This window comes from Taurulus bubalis (assembly GCF_910589615.1).
Source record: "Taurulus bubalis genome assembly, chromosome: 2".
Lineage (NCBI taxonomy): Eukaryota > Metazoa > Chordata > Actinopteri > Perciformes > Cottidae > Taurulus > Taurulus bubalis.
In genome coordinates, this window is record NC_136590.1 from 16035363 (window position 1) to 16056435 (window position 21073).

At 44.5% G+C, this 21073-nt stretch overlaps 1 protein-coding gene across 1 annotated transcript; it reads right to left on the reverse strand.

The window, feature by feature from the left end:
* Positions 1-184: 184 nt before the first annotated feature.
* mrtfba (myocardin related transcription factor Ba) lies at positions 185-12390 on the reverse strand (the record flags this gene model as incomplete). The annotated part of the gene is made up of 14 exons (XM_079237622.1): positions 185-1386; positions 1841-1901; positions 2009-2143; positions 3106-3255; positions 3678-4694; positions 5399-5570; positions 6165-6412; positions 6520-6663; positions 6801-7015; positions 7211-7372; positions 7570-7645; positions 7762-7817; positions 7992-8057; positions 12237-12390. 14 exons carry the CDS (start codon positions 12388-12390, stop codon positions 869-871), a joined length of 3174 nt encoding a protein of 1057 aa, XP_079093748.1. The 3' UTR covers positions 185-868.
* Between the last annotated feature and the right edge of the window lie 8683 nt (positions 12391-21073).

Below are 21073 nucleotides of genomic sequence, written 5' to 3' on the forward strand. Positions count from 1 at the left end.
TACGTGGTAGACTGGACCAGTGAACAGAGGCTTGACCTCCTATCAGTTAGCAACCCCTTTAAAACGTTGCAATGACTGACTGAGCATGTGTGTCTTCCTTTAAAAAGGAACAAACAGACTGAAACTAGTTTAGTGTTCTGGTGGAGTGGTCAGTAGCTGAGGCGGCACTGACGTCCCAGGCCAAGCCTCAAATGTATTGTTTTGAGACTATAAATTAAATTTTGTTTTTTTATTACAACTAGATTATTTCTGCAGCCTGTGAGCTGTCATTTAGAGCGACACATTTATTGTGTTGTAATAACCAGCATTTATAAGCTAGACTGTGCTCCAGTGGAACACACATCCCACCATTTCACATTCCGTTACTGTGCTTACACGGTAAAATAGATGCAGTGTTCACACTGAAAGACCACCAGTCGATGCTATCAGCCATCAATGCCATTCTTCGTTCAAGTTAAGTCGTTTTAGTGTGGTTTAAAGAGTATTTACAAACAGTCGATGCTATTAGAATTAACTTTGCTCCATCTCGTCTCTTTAAGTGATCGTGACATCAGCCACTGTTAAAGTCGTTTTTAAAATCCCTTCACCACTGATATGATCGGCGCTCTTGCCTCAGTGATGATGTTATTCTGGCTGTTCAGCCATATGAGGCCCTTTTTTAAAGCTGTGCAAACTCCTGCTTGTAGTTCAACTTGAAATCAGTGCACTGTCACCTTTTCACTGTAGTAAAGTGGGAATATGGTGGTGTGATGTACTAGTGAGAGTGGTTTGGCACAAAATGCCATGTTTTCTCCTTGTTGGAACTCAACCTCTTTGCAAGGCTGTCGATCCCTTTCCTCTTCTCTTCCTTCACCCATCCATCCGACCGTCAATCCCAGTGCAGCTGCAGGTCTTGTGTATCCAGGAAGTCTGTTGGGATTCCCAGAGGTGTGAGTGCACCAGCAGGACCCGGTGGCATGGTGAGGTCCAGCCACTCCATATTGTCCAGGCCTGGGTCAGACAGGCCCATGTTGAGCGACGAGGGCGATGAAGAATCGCAGAAGGACAAGTCGGATGTGTCCATGGGTGAGTAGCGCTGCTGTTCCATCAGCTGGGCCTGCAGCTCCTCCATCAGGCCCCGTGTGCGCGGGTCTGACGTTGGTGCCGCGTCAGCCAGGGTGCCCTCGAGAAAGGCCTCCAGCTGATTGTCTGTAGCAAGCGAGGAGAGGCTGGATAGGCCGCACAGGCCGGGGCCGATGAGGCTCAGGGTGGGCGGAGGGGCCAACTGGATCTGTGGAGGCGGCCTGGAGAGAGCGGTGTTGACTGGCAGGGTCGAGATGCTTGCTGTGACTGGGAGGGTCTTATTGTGAGACACATGAGGGTCCTGCTGGACAAATGGAGTGATTTCTGGAAAAAAAAACACAGATTATTATGAGTGTTTAACCACGGAGGGATTGACACCGGTACTGACAGAGACTTAAAAACCCCCGAAGAAAATCAAAATGTTTAACTTTTCTTCACAGTTGGACACTGACAACTTTTTTAGTGTTAGCAGCTAATAAACCCCTTGATGGACATCATAAACGTTGATAAATTGATCGAAGTGAACTTGATACTAACACTAATTATATCAAAGTGAATAATTACAATTATGTTTTTCATGTAATTGTTTGCATATGTTGTAAGTGGCAGAAGCTGAATATTTCAACTATTTGTTTCAACTTACTCTGTCAACTCTATTCCTTAACAAAGCTGTTTGACATGTTATCCATAACTTTTAGCTGATTTAAATGTTGCGTGTTGATTTTGGCAGTGCCTGTGGACTTAATGTTTCCAAGTCCCCAGGTGTGACTGTCTTTACCTCCACTCTCTATGAGGATGTCGAACAAGTCATCCATTTGTTGGCTGGTTGCTGTGGGAACCTGAAAAGACGGTCAACAAGGTGAAGCGACTGAAGGCTGCTCATCAAAAGCCAAAACGGAAAAAAGTTTGTATTCTGTACTTTGACTATGGCTGGCGCGTATCTCACCTGTGAAACACTGTTGACGTGCAGGTTGCGGCTCTGCTTGATAGCCTCCTCATAGCGGGGGGGCTCTCTTGCCTTGGGAGGCTGAGCAACCAGGGAGGTGGGTTGAAGGATGAAGGTAGGCTGGGGAGAAGGTGACTGATGAGGGAGAGAGACGGAGGAAATATGGGCAGAATTAAGAACCGTCAAATTAGAATGTAGGTTAGGAATATAAAAGCATTATGCTTCTGCCTATGCCTTTTCTATCATATTGTATACTATATTGTATATAAGTTAGGGCTGGGCGGTATGGCCAAAAATTCATATCACGGTATTTTGTAAGATTCTGGTGGTTTCACGGTATTTTCCCCCCCAAAAAAACACATTAACTTATTGACGCCGAAAAGGACCGCCACCGCCATCGTTATTTACCACTTGCTCGCAACTGGCCAGCAGCTGTTTTGATTGTACATAGGGAGCTAAACATGGCGGGATTTAGGACCCAGGGGAATCCCTTGATACTAGTGGCGCATGCGCGGCCGTAACGACTATTGTCATTCTTCGGCCGGCAGCAACATTTAATGTTTACAGTCACAGATATGTGTATAGCGGTCTGAACTACTTACGTCTCATAGATAGAAGTTGACTCATGGTTTGAAAAAAATGACATCGCCAAAATGCATGATGGGTAACGCCCGCCCACTTAGCTGCACAGGAAAAGACTTCTTCCTGCACAAGAAAAGTCTTCCTGTGTGGGACATTTACCCAGCATGCATTTTGGCGATGTCATTTCTTGCACACCATGAGTCACGGGAGTTAACATGAGACGTAAGTAGCTCGGTCCGCTGCTCCTTCAGCTTCAAGCTGTGAACATTAAATGTTGTTGCCTGCCAAACAGCGACGACCGGTATGACGGTATGTGAAAAATTCATACCGTACGGAAAAACTGAAACCGGTATACCGCACAGCCCTAATATAAGTAATACTTATTGTATTGTGTGTGATAGCTGAATTAAAACACTACTACAAACACTACTACTCTCTCAAAGAGCACCCAGTTAGCAGGATGGTCTGAACCTAACCTGACAACACTCCGCTCTGGGATTACTCAGCATCGATACCTTATTGAGGCGTCCGTTGGAGATGCGATGGTTGGGTGAAGCTCGGGGAGAGACTCTGTTCTCCGGGGTACTTCTCAGGAAACACTGTGGATTCATCTCAGGCCGAGTCTGGTTCTCCAAACCAGTCGTGTTATTGCACATAGTCAGAGTCTGTCCAGACACAAGGCAGGTTCAGAAAGATCAGTGTTGTCTTAAAGAAGGAACTGGAAATACAGCAAATGGGATGAGGGACATGCACCTTCGTAGCTCTCACTAGGCGTGAAGTCAGAATTATCACGGCCAAATTCATTTTGATTCACAATATTATGCAAATAATCATTAAAATATTCTTAAAACTGGATAAAAAGGTACTAAAACACACTGGGATCACATTACATTACATATTGTTAATCACAAATAAGACACATCTTTCTTTAGTGAACATCATTTTTTTTGGTGACAATGAAACAATGAAATATTCTTAAATAAAGTAATCATAACTCATAAGGACACAGACCCCTAGAGGAAGCAAGGGAACTAACACTATTCTAACAGACACTACAACATACTAGGTCACTTTTTAGCAACCTTACCTGCAGGCTAACATTGGTGTTTGGCAGCTGGATTGCTGTAGCACTGTTTGGTAGCGAGACTGGTAGGAGGATCCTCCCACCTTGTCCTGTGGTGGTTAACAAGGTCTGAGGCCGACCCAGCACCTGGGACACCCCGCCAGTGTGGCTGATGAAGAACTGCTGCAGGCTTGTGGCTGCAGGTTGGGACTGGGGCTGGGTCTGGAGTTTGGGACTTCTTTGTGACTGGGAGAGGAGGTGAGGGCTGTTGATTATTTGGGGCTGGATCTTGGTAATAATCTGGGTTTGGGTCTGGAGCTGAAGAGGCTTGCCAGAAGAAATGGTCACATCCTCCAACTTGACTACTGTTGGCATGGGGGAGAGAGCCTGGGAGCCAAGCATAGTGTTGGGGATTGTACCAGCAGAGGATGAACAGTTTGACAGGACTGCACCCTCCATTTTTACTACATTTGAGCTCAGGGCAGTAAGAACAGGGTTGATGGCAGGTACAGAATTGAGTTTTGGAGAAGCAGAGTCAGCGGTGCAGCCACCCTGGCCTCTCTTCTCCACCTCCAGCTGCATCTTCAGCTCCTCCACCAACCTCTGCTCCTGCTCCAGCTTCTTCATCAACTCCACGATCTGCTGCTCCTTTTCATGGAGCCGCCTGTCCTTTTCCTCCGGGACTTGAAAAGACGAGAGAGGTGAGGACTGCGAACCTGCCCAGCCAGAGCTCACCATTTCAGACAGAGCGTCAGACATGCTTAGATCCTGCTGAAGGGTTGAGCGATCAGTGGGAATTGGCGAGACCGGCGGTGTAGGGTTCATGTTCTCTGGAGCCACCTGCTGGACTGGAAGGACTATGGCAGGGCTGCCAGTGGTGACGTCCATGGACATGGAGGAGAGGGTGACGGCAGGGACAGTAATGGCGGTAGGAGCCGAGGTGCAGTGTTCCTGGAAAGGCTTGAGTCTTTCCATCAGATCCGTCTTTGTTCCCGACACAGGGAGACCACGCAGCTTTAGCTCCAGTTTTAGTTCAGCCACCTAGACAAAGACAAACATGATCACATAAACAATTTTGGACTTGTGCTGGAGGAGTGCAGCTGATGCCGATTATCTTAGCACAAAGACTGGAAGCAGGGGAAAACAAGACAGCCTTGCTCAGTTCAAATTTTACAATATAAATAATCTGCCATCCATCAGTTGAGCAAACGTCACCAAGACAAGTCAAATATGTACATAATCACAAATAAAACCACAACTTGTACACAAATTAAACAGAAAGATACTGTACAGTATATGTCTATATAATTAATGTGTGTTAAATAGCTTGAGAGGTGCTGTTAGGCAGACTTAACTACCATTGGACAGAGCAAGGCCAGCTGCATCTCAGGCTGATTTTATTGTTTTTTAGTTTAAGATAATGCAACTTTGAAAAACAAAATTTTGAGTTGAAAAATATTAAGTCTACGCCCTCAAGTTATCTTTGTTTTATCAAACTGATTAATAAACAAAACCTTGTTTGATCTTATGAGAGGTTATCAGATTTCTACAAAAACAGTCCTACTACTGGCTATGTAATAATATCTCAACAGAGATCAATTTCAAGATGTTTCAAGTTTAGAGTCGGCGTAAGAAAACGGCAATTTCTATTTTTAGGCTACAATCATAACTTTAAAGCTGCTGGGGTCTGCCATTGCAAGCTACAAGGGTAAGGGGTTTGCTGGTAACCGTGGGTTTCCAAATACCTTCATCTCCTCCAGATTGGCAGGCAAGACTCCTGGTTTGCGGTTTGAGAGCGAGTTGTTTGTACGAGTCAGAGCCGGAGTTACACAGGGAGGTGGAGGTGCAGTGGGCAAAGACACCATAATGGAGGTTGGCAGGCTCCCAGCGCTACCGCTCTGACCCTCAGTTACAGGCCTTCAGTGAGAATGAGACACAAAAACATGAGGTCATTGTCGATCCAAAAATAATTCACAGTACTTGAATGAGAAACAGAATAGAGGAAGGGGAGGTGGGCAAAGGAGTATTAATGGAGAGCTAAGAGAAAGAATTAGGGCGACTGTAGCTCAGTGGTTAGCATGTCCCTCTTTCAATCAGAGGATCAGTGGTTCGAGCCCCGGCTCTGCTAGTCCACGTTGTTGTGTCCTTGAGTAAGACACTTAACCCCTAATCCCCTATCTGTTCCCAGTATGAACAGACCATCCATCCTGCGCCTCACTAACAAAGCCAGTCAACCAAACCACAGTACTGTAGTTTAAAAGGGAGCTTGGTCATGCCGTGGCTGTGGGACATTTATGAAACCAGCAGCTGGTGAAGCAACATCTTGGTAGTTATTAATACGATTAGATGCAGAGTTGTTATTGGAAACCAGCTAATGGCCCTCTGGGTCTTTGAAAACAACAGTACTTGGCTTGTTTTTCAGATACAAGTTATGGAGATAAACCAAAAACCAAAATAAAACAATGCAATTACCATATTGCTATTGCTAGTTCCAATGTTTTATATACGTACTTGAGTGGTGCCGGTAATATAGTCTGGTAGTTGTAATGCTGCTGTTGCTGGCTCAGGATCTGCAGCTGGAGGAACAGCTGCTGTTGCTGCAGCAGTCGGGCGTAAGAGGAGTCCATGGGTGTTTCACTGGCCTCCAGCTTCTGGTCTGGGGGAACATACTGGTGGTACTTGAGCTTTTTCACCCGGGACTTGAGCTCTTTGCTCTTCTTACTGCGGCTCTTCTCTGAGGGCGACTTCTGCTGACTTTGCTGTTGTGGGAGAACCCCCCCCCCAAAAAAAAACGTACTATTGGTCCAGCAGTATTCAAATAATACAGAAATATATTACATTTAGCGGTGGCAATAAATGCTCTTACTTTCACCAGCGTTGGGCCTGGTTTTACGGGAGCAGATGTGGTGACCGGCTGTGCAGGAGTGACCGCTGGGCGGCTGGCAGGCTGTTCAATCACAGAGATCACTTTCACAAAGTCTGTTGCTGCTTGTGTAGCAAATGGGAAGATCTAGGGAAGCAGAACAAAAAAAGACACCAATAACTGCAAAGCAAACACTGAACCTCTAATAAACACTTATGTTTGAAGACCTGGGGTTATTAGGGCAGGCATACACAATCACTTGTTTTACTAGTCCAGGATCTGACCTGCAGCAGGGTGTTGGGTGTTGGTGTTGCTGGGACTAGAGAAGGTGTCTCTGGCACTAGAGAAGGCGTCTCTGGCACTAGAGAAGGCGTCTCTGGCACTTTGCTCTCCGCGGGAGAGAGGACACAGCTCTGAGGCTCCTGGCTGGCTGGATGCTCTGGGGACAGGGCATCGCAGCTGTCTTCGTCCAACACCTTCGGATAATTCACCTCACCCACTGACAGACAACGAAAAAAAGTCCAGCACTCAATCACTCAGTGTTTTGTATCTCTGTGCAAGTAATGCACAACGTGACGCACAGCCGATTGACGGCGTCTTCTTCCTGATAGTGTCCAGCTAGGCTCTAAAAAGCACTGGCTGTCTAATATGGCAACATTAATGGTTTTATCATCACCGTTTCTCTGCCCCTCACCGATGATCGCCTGTTTAACGTTGGAGTCCACAGGCAGGATGTTTTTCTCCACCAGCTCCAAGGGGCCGGGTCTCTGGGCGATCTTCTCGTTCAGGTTGTCGGCCAGTCGCGCCCTCTTCAGTCTCATCTGAGTGGCCTGTAATGAGGGTTCTGCTCCGGTCTCTGAGGAACAGAAATGATGTCACTGCAAAAAATACCAGCTTGAAGATTTCTTGTTTGCAGTGCTGGCTAGAAAAATATTGGTTTGTTTATTGCATCGTGTCTGGTGCCAATTGTAATTCTACGATGCTTTAAAAAAAGGCCACATGGAACAATTGACAGTACAGTGTTTGTAGTGAGAACCAGAGGATCGCCAGTACCTTGCAGGATGTGCATCCTGACCAGCTCTGCTCTCTCTGGACGACTGCGGATCTTGTGCTTGAGGAAATTTTCAGTCTAAAGAGAGAGACAGACAGTCAGTTAATTGTCTAAATGTTCATGCCACACAACAGTCCCTGAGAGTATTTCCTCCGCTTCTCAAGTCCACAGTTAGCACTTTATTTCCAACATACCCTGGCTCTCTCCAAGCTGCGAATCTGCCCATGGAAAGCTGCCGGGCTCTTCAGAGCTGCAACAGAATAGATAAATGCACAAGTCTGAGCACAATTTTCGATCTGGAAAAGGGCAAACCCAAACCGATTTATTATCTCAGCCATCAGGATCCAAGTTTGCTTATCATACATCTGCACACACCACATCAGCTTTTCAGTGAGTGACACCTGGCAGTGCTGCCGATACTCACGTGGCATGATGCCCTGGTCCGCCAGCTGCTCCCGGGTTCGCCTTTGCTGAAGCCTCAACTGCAGGACTGCAAACAAATAAAATATTATGAAAGAAGAAAATGTGATTTTGAGTGCAATATAAATACATGTAATACAAGTACAAGTAGAAAAACGCGAGAAGAAAAATTTGTGAAGTAGACAGAAGAACAACAGATGAGGTATTGTATACAAATAAAAAGGGAAAATAAAACAGGGAAGTAAATGACATCAATCTGAGAAGGTAACTACATATTAACCTCTCCTCAACCCTGATACATCACTCATATCCTGTCCAGTCATTAGGTTGACAATATATAATAACATAGTTCTATAGGTGGCGTTTTGCATTCAGGACGCAAGTAATCCTGCCAGTCGACCTCCATTTCTATAAACATTGGTTACAACCATAAGTGCATGGTAGTGTGGCAAAACTATACGAGCTATTCCTGTGTCGGCAATACAAGACAGAAGAGGAGACTTCAGGCAGTCTTATCCTGTGGGACTTTACATAACTTCACTCCTGAGGGCGACCTAGTGCAAGTCCTCAGTAGCCGTTTCAGGATGTGATGTTCCGTTTCTCCATAAGCATGTTCACCAGGGTATGACATTTTACATGCCGTGTACGTTTGGACCACTGCTACAAAATCAAAACAGCGGCACAAGAAGCAAAAGACAGATAGCCGGCACAAAAATATTAGATACAAGTTCATTATCATTTATTCCACCCCTTTATTTCCATTTGTTAACAAAAAGGTGGACATTTAAGTGATCATTTTTATTAACCCACTTCCAGAACACCTGGACAAGCCTGCAACAGCATATGCCTACTTGAGTTGAGGAATTAGCATGAGAACAACAAAGAAGAGGAGTGCTCACCTGCTCTGAACCTAGTGCAGCGGTCAGTGGGGGTCTCTACCTCCATATAGGCCATTGTCTGAGTGTCCTGGCCTATAGAGCAGTCCAAAATACAACCGAGTGATTAAGCCATTTGATCCCAAGGTGACAGCCTTGTATTAAAGCCTAAAATATGTAACTCGTAGTCATATCCTCTCGTAGCCGCGGTGCAACATGATCAGCCGAATGGTAGGAATCTACAGCTTCTAAGAATTAGAGAAGCAGCATTAGCCCCGACTTGCACTCCTCCCCAACTTTTTTCTTTTTTCTACAGCAGCGCTACAACCCCTTCCTACCAGCCAACTTTACTTCCCTCTCTCGCTCAGCCAGTTTGGGATGCCTTGTTTTCTGGCTGTACGCAATCCCAACACACACTGGTTCCTTGGAACAAGAGTCTTAATCAGCACTGACTAAGGATAAAAACAACTGAAAAGAATACAAGTGTTGTATAGCTTTAGTGTTGCTTTGTTAGCGGGGCTACAACATGTGGATGTGTCACGTTAGGGAGGAGGGGTTGTAGATTTGCACAAATTAAATACCGACTACGAGTACAGAGACTTCTCTATTCACAGGAAGGGATGCGTCAAACATAGAGGGAAATGCTAGCTCTCTTGGTCCAACAGGAAACAGGTGGCTGAACCAACTTCACATTTTAATCTCCTACATCTCTTTGGTGATAAACATAAACTGGGTGCAACTCTCTGGGTCTGTCACTGACCATGGATTGCATCACTTTGGTGGCTATGCAAAACTGCCATGCATCAATATGTCATAACCTTTTGCATACATGGCACACAGCAGGTTTCATTCCAACTAGGGCTGAAGTTAAACAATTACAGAAAGAGTTAACAGATAATCAACTCAGGCTCCTGTTCTTACAGACATTTTGCAGGGCTCGTTGGAAAGAGGCTTTGAATCTCTGAAAGAAATGAACAAGTCAGACTAGGGTTGGGCGATCGTTTTTATTTTCATAACGACCAACGGTGGTTACATAAAATTGATGATCGGCGGCAATTCGAGAGATTATTTTAGTTCTGGAAAAAACAACCAACGATTTGGACCCCAGCTATACTCAGTAAATAGTTGGAGAAAGACATGCAGAGAAGGCATGTTAGCTTAAGGTGATATATATAGACTTCCAGTCAGTGGCATTGTCCTACATTCCTACGGGAAATGCTGCTCAGCCTGACAAGCACATGTTGACCTGTGAACTAAGCAGACGGAGGATAGAGGTGGATGACATGACTGAGCTGTTGACGCACACAGTGACAGGCAGGCAGGCAGCAGGTCAATGCAGCAATCACAGGCTAGCATGAACATGTGCATTTAACAAGTGAAACTGTTAATTTAATCGCGAGGTAGATTTAGAGGGTTTCATATAATATATAACTAAAGACACGGCAAAATATAGCTGATGACATGTGGGAAACAAAAAACAAGTGGCATAAAAAGAACCAAAAGTGACATGTATATTGACATAGTAAGGAATAGTTTTGACATTTTTTGGAAATACACTTATTTGTTTTCCTGTTGATCCTGAGATGGGAAGATGGACACCAAATCAAATCTGGCCAATGTGAAGGAGAGAGAGCAGCCAGCTAGCTGAGACCAGCCTTCATAGTTTAGCATAAAGTCCGGAAAACAAGAAGCAACGGCAGCGCATATACATGCTGTGGCCGATAGCTCCAGTGGATTTTGCATAATTTTTGTCTTTATTTGTCGTTCTTCCTCTTTATTTCTGGAGCACTAATGGCATATGACAGAATGCACTCGTTCCACAGTCATTATCGGCAGATTTTCATCTTTCCGACGGTCCTCGAACACATCATGTGTGAGGAACGCTGACGTCAGAAAAAGCAACCGCAACTAAGCTTAAAATTGTGATATTTAACATTTCATTCTACGTGTCTCGTTTAAACTCTCGCCACAAATAACTTTAATTAATTACAGACAACATTCTCTATTTATAAACGTCTCGAAATGCTGCGGATGTAAGTTGGCCTCCTACTTTGGGAAGTAACTCGTAATCATTTGGAGATCCCATTTTAGTCAAAAACTTGTTGCTATCTTTTCTGCAGTGCACTTCTTTATCGTCTTAGCCTATTGTGTGAAATCAATATTATTATTGATGACGGCAAAAAAAATAAAAAAACCTAACCCTGAGTCTTGAGTTCTCTTCTGGCAGAGCAGGTATTCTCTCTCTCTCTCTCTCTCTCTCTCTCTCTCTCTCTCTCTCTCTCTCTCTCTCTCTCTCTCTCTCTCTCTCTCTCTCTCTCTCTCTCTCTCTCTCTCTCTCTCTCTCTCTCTCTCTCTCTCTCTCTCTCTCTCTCTCTCTCTCTCTCTCTCTCTCTCTCTCTCTCTCTCCGTACAGCCTCCTGCTGTACACAACTAAATTGGTCTTAGACACTCAGACCTGTCACCATAGTAGACAGATTAACACCTGCATGTTAAAACCAATATGTGAGAGGCGTATTCTGCGGTTGGCGAAGGCTCAGAGGTGTAGAAAGCATGAGGTGTGTGTTCTCACTGGAAGGGAAATGACAAAAAGCCAAGATGATGAGTGCCGCTACTGTTGACATTCCACAGAAATGTTCCACCGTGGAGTCATTTTTATTGCGCTCTCCTGCAGACGGCAGAAGCCTCCGTGCACGAAAGCACAAAATCCCACAACTATCCAAAAAGTGTTTAATCCACAGCTCTGGCGGAACACTCTGCGTTTTGGGGACTGTATCTTGACAATTTAGATTTTTAGAAGTATGGTGACCAATATCACAGTGGCTGCACTGAACTGATCTCCCTAAACCGTCTAAGCCATGATTAGGAACTGGCAAAGGCAGCAGTGGCTCTACCCCACTCCTAAAGCCCGGTAATCGTATATCCATCCACCCGTGTCTGAGTCAGTCCTATGTGGCTGCCAGAACACCACCAACATCGTGAGTTTAATGAGAAGCCAACATGCCGGCTGGCTCGCATGATGAAGATCATTTTGTTGTTGAAATAATGTTGCGCACTGCACAAAAGAAAAAAGCTGATGGAAGTTTCACTCACTTTTATGGCCCGATGTGAACTTAACAGTTGATTTATGCAGTATGTGCCTGTGTGCACGTGTACATGCATTTAACAGTGTGTGGGCCATATAAGTATCTAGGGAATTTAAGGATAGAACGGGGCTGCCATAAGTCTTACCATGCAGGAGGAGTTGCAACACAGGCAAGGAGCATAATGTTATTATATATAGATCTCTTTTAGTCACTCTTTCACCACGGTGGCCTGCTTAATATATCTTCGGTCTTAGCATGCCGTGACGGGCTTGTTCGGCAGTATTTCCTCACCATTTTTGCGTTCATTGAGCGGAGGCAGAGGCTGCAGCGACAGCTCCTCCATCTCGTGGGTAACCGCCTCGCTCTGGGGACTGGGCAACAGCAGACTCGACATCTCACAATCCCCCTCTGCTCCCAGCTGCCCGTGTGACGGCTGGAGCTCCATGTGGCCTCTGGAGGGGGAGGCAAGCACTGCCCCTTTGGTTGTGTTTCGCTGCTACCTGTGTGGATACAAGAAACAAGAAGGGAGAAGGAGTTTGAGGTAGTCTAGTAACTGCTTTGCTCATCTCACTGAATAACTCTCGACTGGACGACCACACAAGGATATTTTGTGGGCTCTTCATCAGTACCTTCATAATAATAACCATCATCCTGTTGGTTTGACTACTTCACCCAACTGGTGAAATGTGAAGGGTGGCATTTCATTTGCGCCATCTGGAAGAGCTCAGTCACAGCCCAAATTATTCATTAAACGAGCTGGGCTGGGCATTATACTGAATAATCGCTTCAAACCGCTGCTAGTGAGAAACAACGCCAGTTTGTCCATGAATGTTCTCCCTGTTCACATAATCTGGAATATGACGTCGTCGTAGCGGTTTCGAACAGGGGGAACGGAAACATTTCGGGGAGCAAAACAAACAGTTTAGTATCCATGGCTTCCCAACAGCCTCTTTTAAGCAGACGACAGACTGCGCAGTCTGGACGTGCATGCCATTTATCGCTCTTCAGCAGCACCCACAGGACCTCAGCACTCTTTACTAACCACCCTGATGTGTTGCTCTTGGCTGAGAACCACTTTGTTCCTATAGCTGCTTTCATTTCTCCCTGTAGGTCCTCAAAGTGCCAAAGACATTAGACGGCCGAGGGAGACTACGGGTTGGGACCAGTGTTCCCTCTAAGCCGTGTGCGTGCGCAGCCGCGCAGGCCAGTCGAAGTGGCCGCGCAATAGATTTTTCAGACCGCACAAACGTTTTTTTTTCAGGGGTTAAAATTTTTTTTTGCGCCAGTGTTTCTGAGATAGGAGTGAGCCATCTCCACAATAATAAGATCTTTGATGTGACGTGTCGAGTCTTCTTGGCCAATCAGCGTCCCGTTTCTCGACATGCGCTCTCTGTACCTACGCTATCGCTCGGCCTCCGTTAGCACCCACCACCCCCGCTGTCCTCCTCCGGGCGCCAGGAGTGAAGCTCGCCCAGAGCGCCACATGAGCTAGTGCCGGCGCTGTTTAGGCTCCTCTTGGCGGGCCCTGCTCCAGCAGTTATAGGCTACTATGGCGAAAAGAAAGGCAGAGCAGTTGCCCCAGAAAAAGGTCTGCCTAACGTTCAAATATGAGTGGCTAGATGAAATAGTCCAAACTGACAGTTAGGATGAAACTTTCAGACATATTTAAATATGAAGAATATGAAGTTATTAAATTGTTTATATAGGCTACCTTTAGGAAAAATGACACCATGTCAATTTAATCGGTCTATAATTATTGTTAAGCACTGCATTAGCATTTTTCTTTCAATGAAGTTCCACTTAAATGTTGTACCTGATGAGAAATGACTAAACACCTTTGATACTTTTATTTTTTTATATACATCATCATCAGTCATAACCAGTGAACCAGTCATAACCTCCCCTTATTGAAGTTCAACAAAGATCCTTTAAGTTCAACTAAACTAACTGGTAAAACACCATCATTAAAATGTTCCCAAAGTCAAGCCATTATAAAGGATATTGAATAAATATCAACCTTGTATACATATTGATACATTTGCTGTCATCTCTTTGAATCCCCTATGGCTAACGCAGGCTTGTGGTCATTTTCGGCAGGTCGCGTGGTTTGCGAATTACTCACAGTACTGAAATGTGCGCTCAGAAAAAAAAAGAATTTGCTCAGTGCTGAAAAAAATTAGAGGGAACATTGGTTGGGACCGAACTGGACTCAGACACATTTATTTTCAACACGTCTGAGTGTTGTCCATTCTGGTGGCTGAATGCTGATTGATGCCATGTCATGTGTCCAAACCCAACAAGTCCCAAAGCCCATGTTTAATCATCTCTTGTTATGCTTTGAAAGATTGTACGATAATCTATAAAAAATAAAATAAAGTGTGACGTCACTCAGAGCAAGAAACATAATGTTTGCCAGAAGCTCTTATTTTTCTGCTGTATGAATTTTCTCTGACTATTGATTAGCGCCGGTGTCGGTAGGTAGAACTGAGCCGCCGCTGAGTCGCCGCTCTCCTGTCTGACGCCACACGCTGCCACGGACTCTCCGCTGCCAGTAATCTCACTCGCTGTCTCTCCAACAACGTTAGCTAGCTGACTAGCTTGCCATAAAAAAACTGGTGGGAGGGGAATGAAGCCGCTGTAGACATCTTAACGCTGATTGGCCAAGACTCGACAGTCAAAGATCTTCTATTGCGAAGATGATCACGACCTCAGTTTTTTTTCCGTGTCCCACTCCAATCTCAGAAACGGCGGACAGTTGACCCCCCCCCTCCCAAAAACAAAAACTCTTCGGATCTACACGATCCACGTAGGTCACCTATTTTGGTTTCAAAACGGCGAATTTCGCCGAAAGGTGAGGGATTTTCATGCCTGATTATAATAAATAAATGAGCTGCTAGTAAGTGAAAAGAAGCGTTTTTACAAATATGAATTTCTTATTTTCACCATGTATTTTAAAAACAATGACAATTTTTACATGAATGTACATGTCACAAATAAGTGCATAAAACTTGTTGCGATGGTTCACACCAGATGCGTTATGTTGAGGCGCTCCTTCACATCTTCCTCCCCCCTCTTCTTCCAGAGCCCTTAACTCAGACCACCCACCCACACACCCACACCAACTTAAATTTAATATGTAAATTACACACCTGCAAAGTTTTGTGACTCCAAATTAAGTGGAGGGCAATGAGCCCTTTGCCCCCTCTTTTCTCAGACCACGCCTAACTTCATTTTGATCTCAACTACACACCTGTGAAATTTCGTGACTGCTTCTTGCACTATTGGGACGCTGTCGAGAAACAGAAATATAAACACTGTCCCAGATGGACTTTACATGAGGAATGTAAAGCCTAATTTATGGTTCTCCGTCACGTCGACGGCGTACCTACGCGTCGTTGAGCATTCGAAGTTCTGCGTCGAGGGACCGCGTTGCTCTGCAATTAACCGCCATGCCACCAGGGGGGTGTGGCTGTGTGGCTGTGTGGTTTCAGGGGTTATAGCCGAATTCCGGTCACAGTAAACAATGGCGACCAAGTTGGAGCGGCTGCATTAAAGTTGGAGCTCATCAATATTGAAGAGCAAATGCTTATATTGCAAATGTTGAAGCGCAGGCGACAGAGAAGACGTTTGCGGAGGTGCTCTGTACGACCACTAAACCGGTCGAAGCTGGGAAAAAGCAACTGCCGGAAATTACGTTCTGAGCGGACCAATCACAGCGCTTGCGGTCCGCTTCAACGCGACGCGTAGTTAGGATTTTTTGGAGGTGCGCGTCAGGCTACGGCGTAGGGGTCTGCGTCGACGGCGTAGCTACGGCGTAGGTACGCCGTCGACCTGACGGAGAACCATAAACTAGGCTTAACTGGAGGAATTATTTCACAGTCAGTTTTAGATGCGCTGTCTTTAGGACTTTCTGGTGTACTTCGCAGTAACTCTAACCTGCTATAACATCTGTAACATTTTGGGAGTGCGGATTCAGACCAACCAATCAGACACCGAGTCTGGACGTGAGGGTCAAACACAGTTCACTTGGCATCTACTGGCAATCAGAATTGGTTCATGTTGAATCTGGCGACCACTGCAAGACTTCCCTAAAACTTGTCTTCTGACCGGCAGCCACTTTCTGGCACCTTAATGATGATGAAGTGCCACTAAAACACTGAACTAAAGACATTACTCAGGCCGTGATGGTCAACCTCAGTTGTTTTCTGTGACTGAACTGCAGCAACGGATCTCCAGTGACCAACCAGAGACCTGCTCTGTAGCATGTACTTCCTTCAGATACGATCAAAGGATGCTTCCTGTGCTGTGAGGCCATTTGCTTTTACTTTTCTAGGCCAAGCCAAAGCAGTTAGAAAGAGACTCTCTGCATGCATCGACTCTGGTCAAGAGTCATCTCTCTCAGGTCTTTCAGGGGAGGTCATTAAGCAGTGAAGCGTATCAACCATTCAGATACTGGATTTCAATCTTCACTGCGGAATCATCTTCCTTCCCTCCAGTTTCTCGAACAAAGAGGTGGAACAAGAGCTGAGATGGAAAGATAAATAGCACCTGATTTCCCTTTCTAAGTTTCTGGCCCTTCATGCAGAACTAATATCCTTAGCTAAATGATGTAAGTCTGCCTCGTCCACATTTATATTGTGATCTAAATAAAATCACCAACTTTGATGTTTGATGTGATGGATAAACAGACCCCGGCTTTACACATGTCACATTTACAGATTTTGAAATGGGAAGTTTGACAATATTGGGTTCACTCAAGATTTTTGCAAAGAAGAAAACAAATACAGAAAAAAAGAAAATTAATACACTACCGTTCAAAAGTTTGGGGTCACCCAGACAAATTTTCAGTTTCTTCGCAATTTCTAGCATGAAATAGCCTTCATTTCTAAGAACAAGAATAGACTGGCAAGTAGGGCTGTGCGGTATACCGGTTTCAGATTTACATGGGCGAGAGGCCCAACTATACAAAGGCTTGGCTGGCAATTGTGTACCAGTTGTTGATGAATCAATAACAATAGTATTTCAGTAGATGAGTTGACGCCTACCTGTAGTGGCAGATGACAGCAGAGAGGAAAGAGGCTTTCGGGCTAGTTGCTGTCGAGAGTCACGCTAAGCCATGAAGTCCAACCTGGTAGGAGAGAGAAAGGATTTGACCTCTATATGTATGTTCAGTCCTGTGATGTCTTCATTTTCTGTTTCTAAAGGTGAAATACAAAAAACATACATTTTACAGAGTACAACATGAGGGCCAACTACAAGAAACGGATGTGATAACCACTTAAAATCAATAAGGAAATAGTGAGATAAAAATACACACAGTTCCGAACAAGACACCACTGTGCTTGAAGATAAGTGGAGAATAAAACAGATGATAAGTACCGCTAAAAGATGCCTGAATGAAACTGGCCGACACTCAAGGCTGCATCAAGGTCTGAACACTGATGTTCTCAAGGTTGCTAGGAAAACCTGCAGCGGTCTCTATGGCAATGGAAGTGGATCGTCAATGCAGAGACAATGGAAACTCATGGTACTGATGACTAAAGAGCCGTAATGCAGCATCACGCTGAAGTGTGAGGGAGAGACTCCCAGAATACAATAAAGAAATTCATCAACCGCGCACACAGAAGCTTTCAGGACTCTTTGGGAAATGTGCTTAAAATAAATACATTAGGTTTTTAGTGATGTGTCAATTTACTGTACTACATATCTAATATGTATTTCAATATGCATTTGTTTATGAAGGTTCTTCCCTGAACACACCACAATCACCTACATCAGTCGAACCCTTGATTTTGATGATAAATTAATTTAAATTGGCGGGAATGAAAGAAAAGAAAAGTCCGTCAAATTCCAATAGTCGGAGCACGACATGCTGTGTGTATATGTGTTGGGGGAAACGAGGGATGAGGGAGAGAGAGAAAGGGGAGGCTGCAAAAGAGAGAAGAAGGAACAAACAACTGTCACGGCTGACAGGGCGTTGTGGGATAAACAGCAGAGCTTGCCCAGCAGAATCAAAGAGCAGTTCCAGATGGCTGGCGCTGCCTGTTGCGCTGCCCTCGACTGCTCTTTTAATGGCACGGGGCAACAAGCACCATGTGTTTCATCAAAGGGTAGTACACACACACACACACACACACACACACACACACACACACACACACACACACACACACACACACACACACACACACACACACACACACACACACACACACACACACACACACACACACGCGGGTCGAGGGTTTGAGTAGGCCAGCGCAGCACTATACATTGTTCTGCTGCGAGGCAGTGCTGTCATTTTCTGCCACCATTTGGTATTTCACACTCTGGCAAATGATCAACATTAGACTGTGCCACAAACGAACAGACCCGTCCCTTTCCTGACCTAGTCTGCGTTCTTGCTAAATGTGTTGTCAACAACCCGTGATCTGGTTGGCCTCAACATGTCATTAAGACAGACAAAAGGTCCACGTTGCTTTTATTATTCTTGAAACAAAACAACACTGGTACGGAGTGACAGCGCCACATAGACAATAATTGTCAAAGGCAACAAAAGTTAATCTTCAATCAGTATTTGAACAGAGAGCGAGGAGGTTGGAGTATCGGTCAAATAGGGGGCCGGCTACACACTCAACCAGAAGAGGCAACACACTGACTAACCAAGCCATCTTCCTATCCCCGTGCGCTCACTGGAATAGCTCAAAATACTTTCTCATTGACACTGCCATGACCCAGACTTGAGTTTGATGGTGGTTTGAAGGTATTCCTCCTCATTAACAATGCTTATTGTGGAGCTCAATGGAATGTTAGAATAGCAGGCTGTGCCACATTAACCATGGTGGATTCAATGATCAACTAAAAACAGTCTTCAGGGTTTTATCCGCGTTGTATTTTCTGCTGCACTAGAGGATCAGAGTTCAACTAGGTAATCATTTGAGTCAACATTTAGGCAGCACAATGACAGTATCTGGGTGTGTCTACCCTGAGGCTGTTCTTTCTCTCTCAAAACCCTATAAAAGGGCTTTGCTTAAGATATATGCAGTACAGGTGAAAGACTTTATGACCTTCTACTGCAGTGCGAACATCCACCTGAATGTCTTAAGGCTGACAGGTTTCAAAGAAACACATATGACCTCATATGTGGGTGTGGTGGATTCAGGATGTAAAACAATACTCAAAGTCGAACCAGTGTGTTATCGTTTCTGTCTTTACCACATAAAAGTGCCTTTGAGTACCTTTTAAAGTGCTATGTTAATAAAATGTATTACTATTAATAATATTTCACAATCCTGTTTTCAGCAAAACAATCAGTGAATCATTTTGAAGCCAATCAATGGAATAAATAGTATGTATCTCAGTAAAAAAAACACAGAGCTACTACCACTTCTCCGTCTCTGCAGACTACGTAATGGGTCAACTTCACTACAAAAAGGCCTTGCTGTGAAGCCTTCACGTAATAAAGTACCCACAAGCCCCGGGCTGCACAATTAGTCTAATATTAATCGTGATCACGATTTTTTTTCTTCCCACAATTACGTGAATATGATCAACTGCAAAACTGCCATTTAAAATGTTTATTCTACTCCAAGAACATTCTGCGGCATGTCAAATTAAGCACTTCCTAAACTAACAGGAAGCCAACAGGTGGGCAATCGAGATCTTTTGGCTTCACTTTTGGGGAGCTGTCGTGCCGTTGTGTGTGCATCCTTCTTATGAGCTCGAGAAGGACGTTCCTGAATGTTGCAGAGAAGAAAAGTAATGTGCAATACATGACTTGTTTTGCCAAATGAAAATGCACCGAATTGGTGTGAATGAGAATCTTATTTTAAGTCTCATCATTAAGCAAACTTGTTAATTAGCAGGAATGTAGCACGAAGCGAAAGTGAAATCTGTGTACTGTTGAGTTTAATGTTAGGTTAAAATGGTGTGTACAATTTGATTCTGCTTCTAGGAGAGGCACTGTGAAAGACAGCATGAGATAACTGAAAACTGCAGCCTTGGTCCAAGAGCTAATAAATCATAAACTATCATAAGGTCTGGTTTCTGTAAAAACATAAATAAATTAAAAAAATAAAGGAAAACCTACCACTGACAATTGTCTATGGAAAAAAGAACATGCGATGAAACCCTGACACAGCACATGTGTAAAAGACAAATAGGCCTACCTTCTTAAAGACAAAATGTTTGTCTAAAAACAACACATTCTATGTCCTCAATGACTGGGAATCTGGGAAAGAAAGTATAATAAGTCTTCACAGCCAAATAAATATGACTTGGATTATTAAACTTGCTATTATGAGGTAACCCTATAAACCATTCATTCTGTAATTAAGTGAGAAATGCGAAAACAAATGTACCATACACACACAAGCACGGGAACCACTCCTTGCCAAACTACAGTTCGAGTCTGCAGTGTTCTAGGCCTTAAATAGACCACGTCTGGTTCCAACAAAAATGTCCTCTTTTATCCCTGTGATAAGACAGAAATGATGTCATCACTGTTCTGCTCTGTTCCCACAGACACATGTGTGGTGTTGTTTCCTTCCTGGCTGTCTTTGTGGGCTGAGCTGAAAAGATATCTTGTAAAAAACAGAACAAAAGATTCAATGGCTGGAAGCCAAACCCTGTGGGACAGCCTAAAAAAGACAAGAAGCTGCATGGCCAAACTTCAATAGTGAGTGCAGCCTGAAATGAAGAGTTATGCAAGTTTGGTAATGTAAAGTAGTTTCTGAGGAACATATGCAAATCAAAATGAACTGCCCTAGGTGGCATGCTGAGGGGAAGTAGCTCGGACGAGCTATTAACTCAGTCCGATTTACCACAGTCACTGCAAAGGGGGGCGAAAAGGAAAGTCAGATATTGGAACGTTCTAAAACGAGTGGGCAAAACTAAGATACTATAAAATGTTTGTTTAATTTCAATTTAATTCGCCACGGGGAGAGACGTGGAAACTCTAGTCTGAAGTGATCGTCCTGCAAACTAATATCGCACCCAGGGACACATTGCTGACAGCCTTGGGGATAATTACCTCACCATCCATAACCATAAGCACAGGGTTTAAGTTGACGCTAACTATTCACACTTTTCCAGTGACAGACTTTGACAGCATAGGGCCGCCTCTGAGA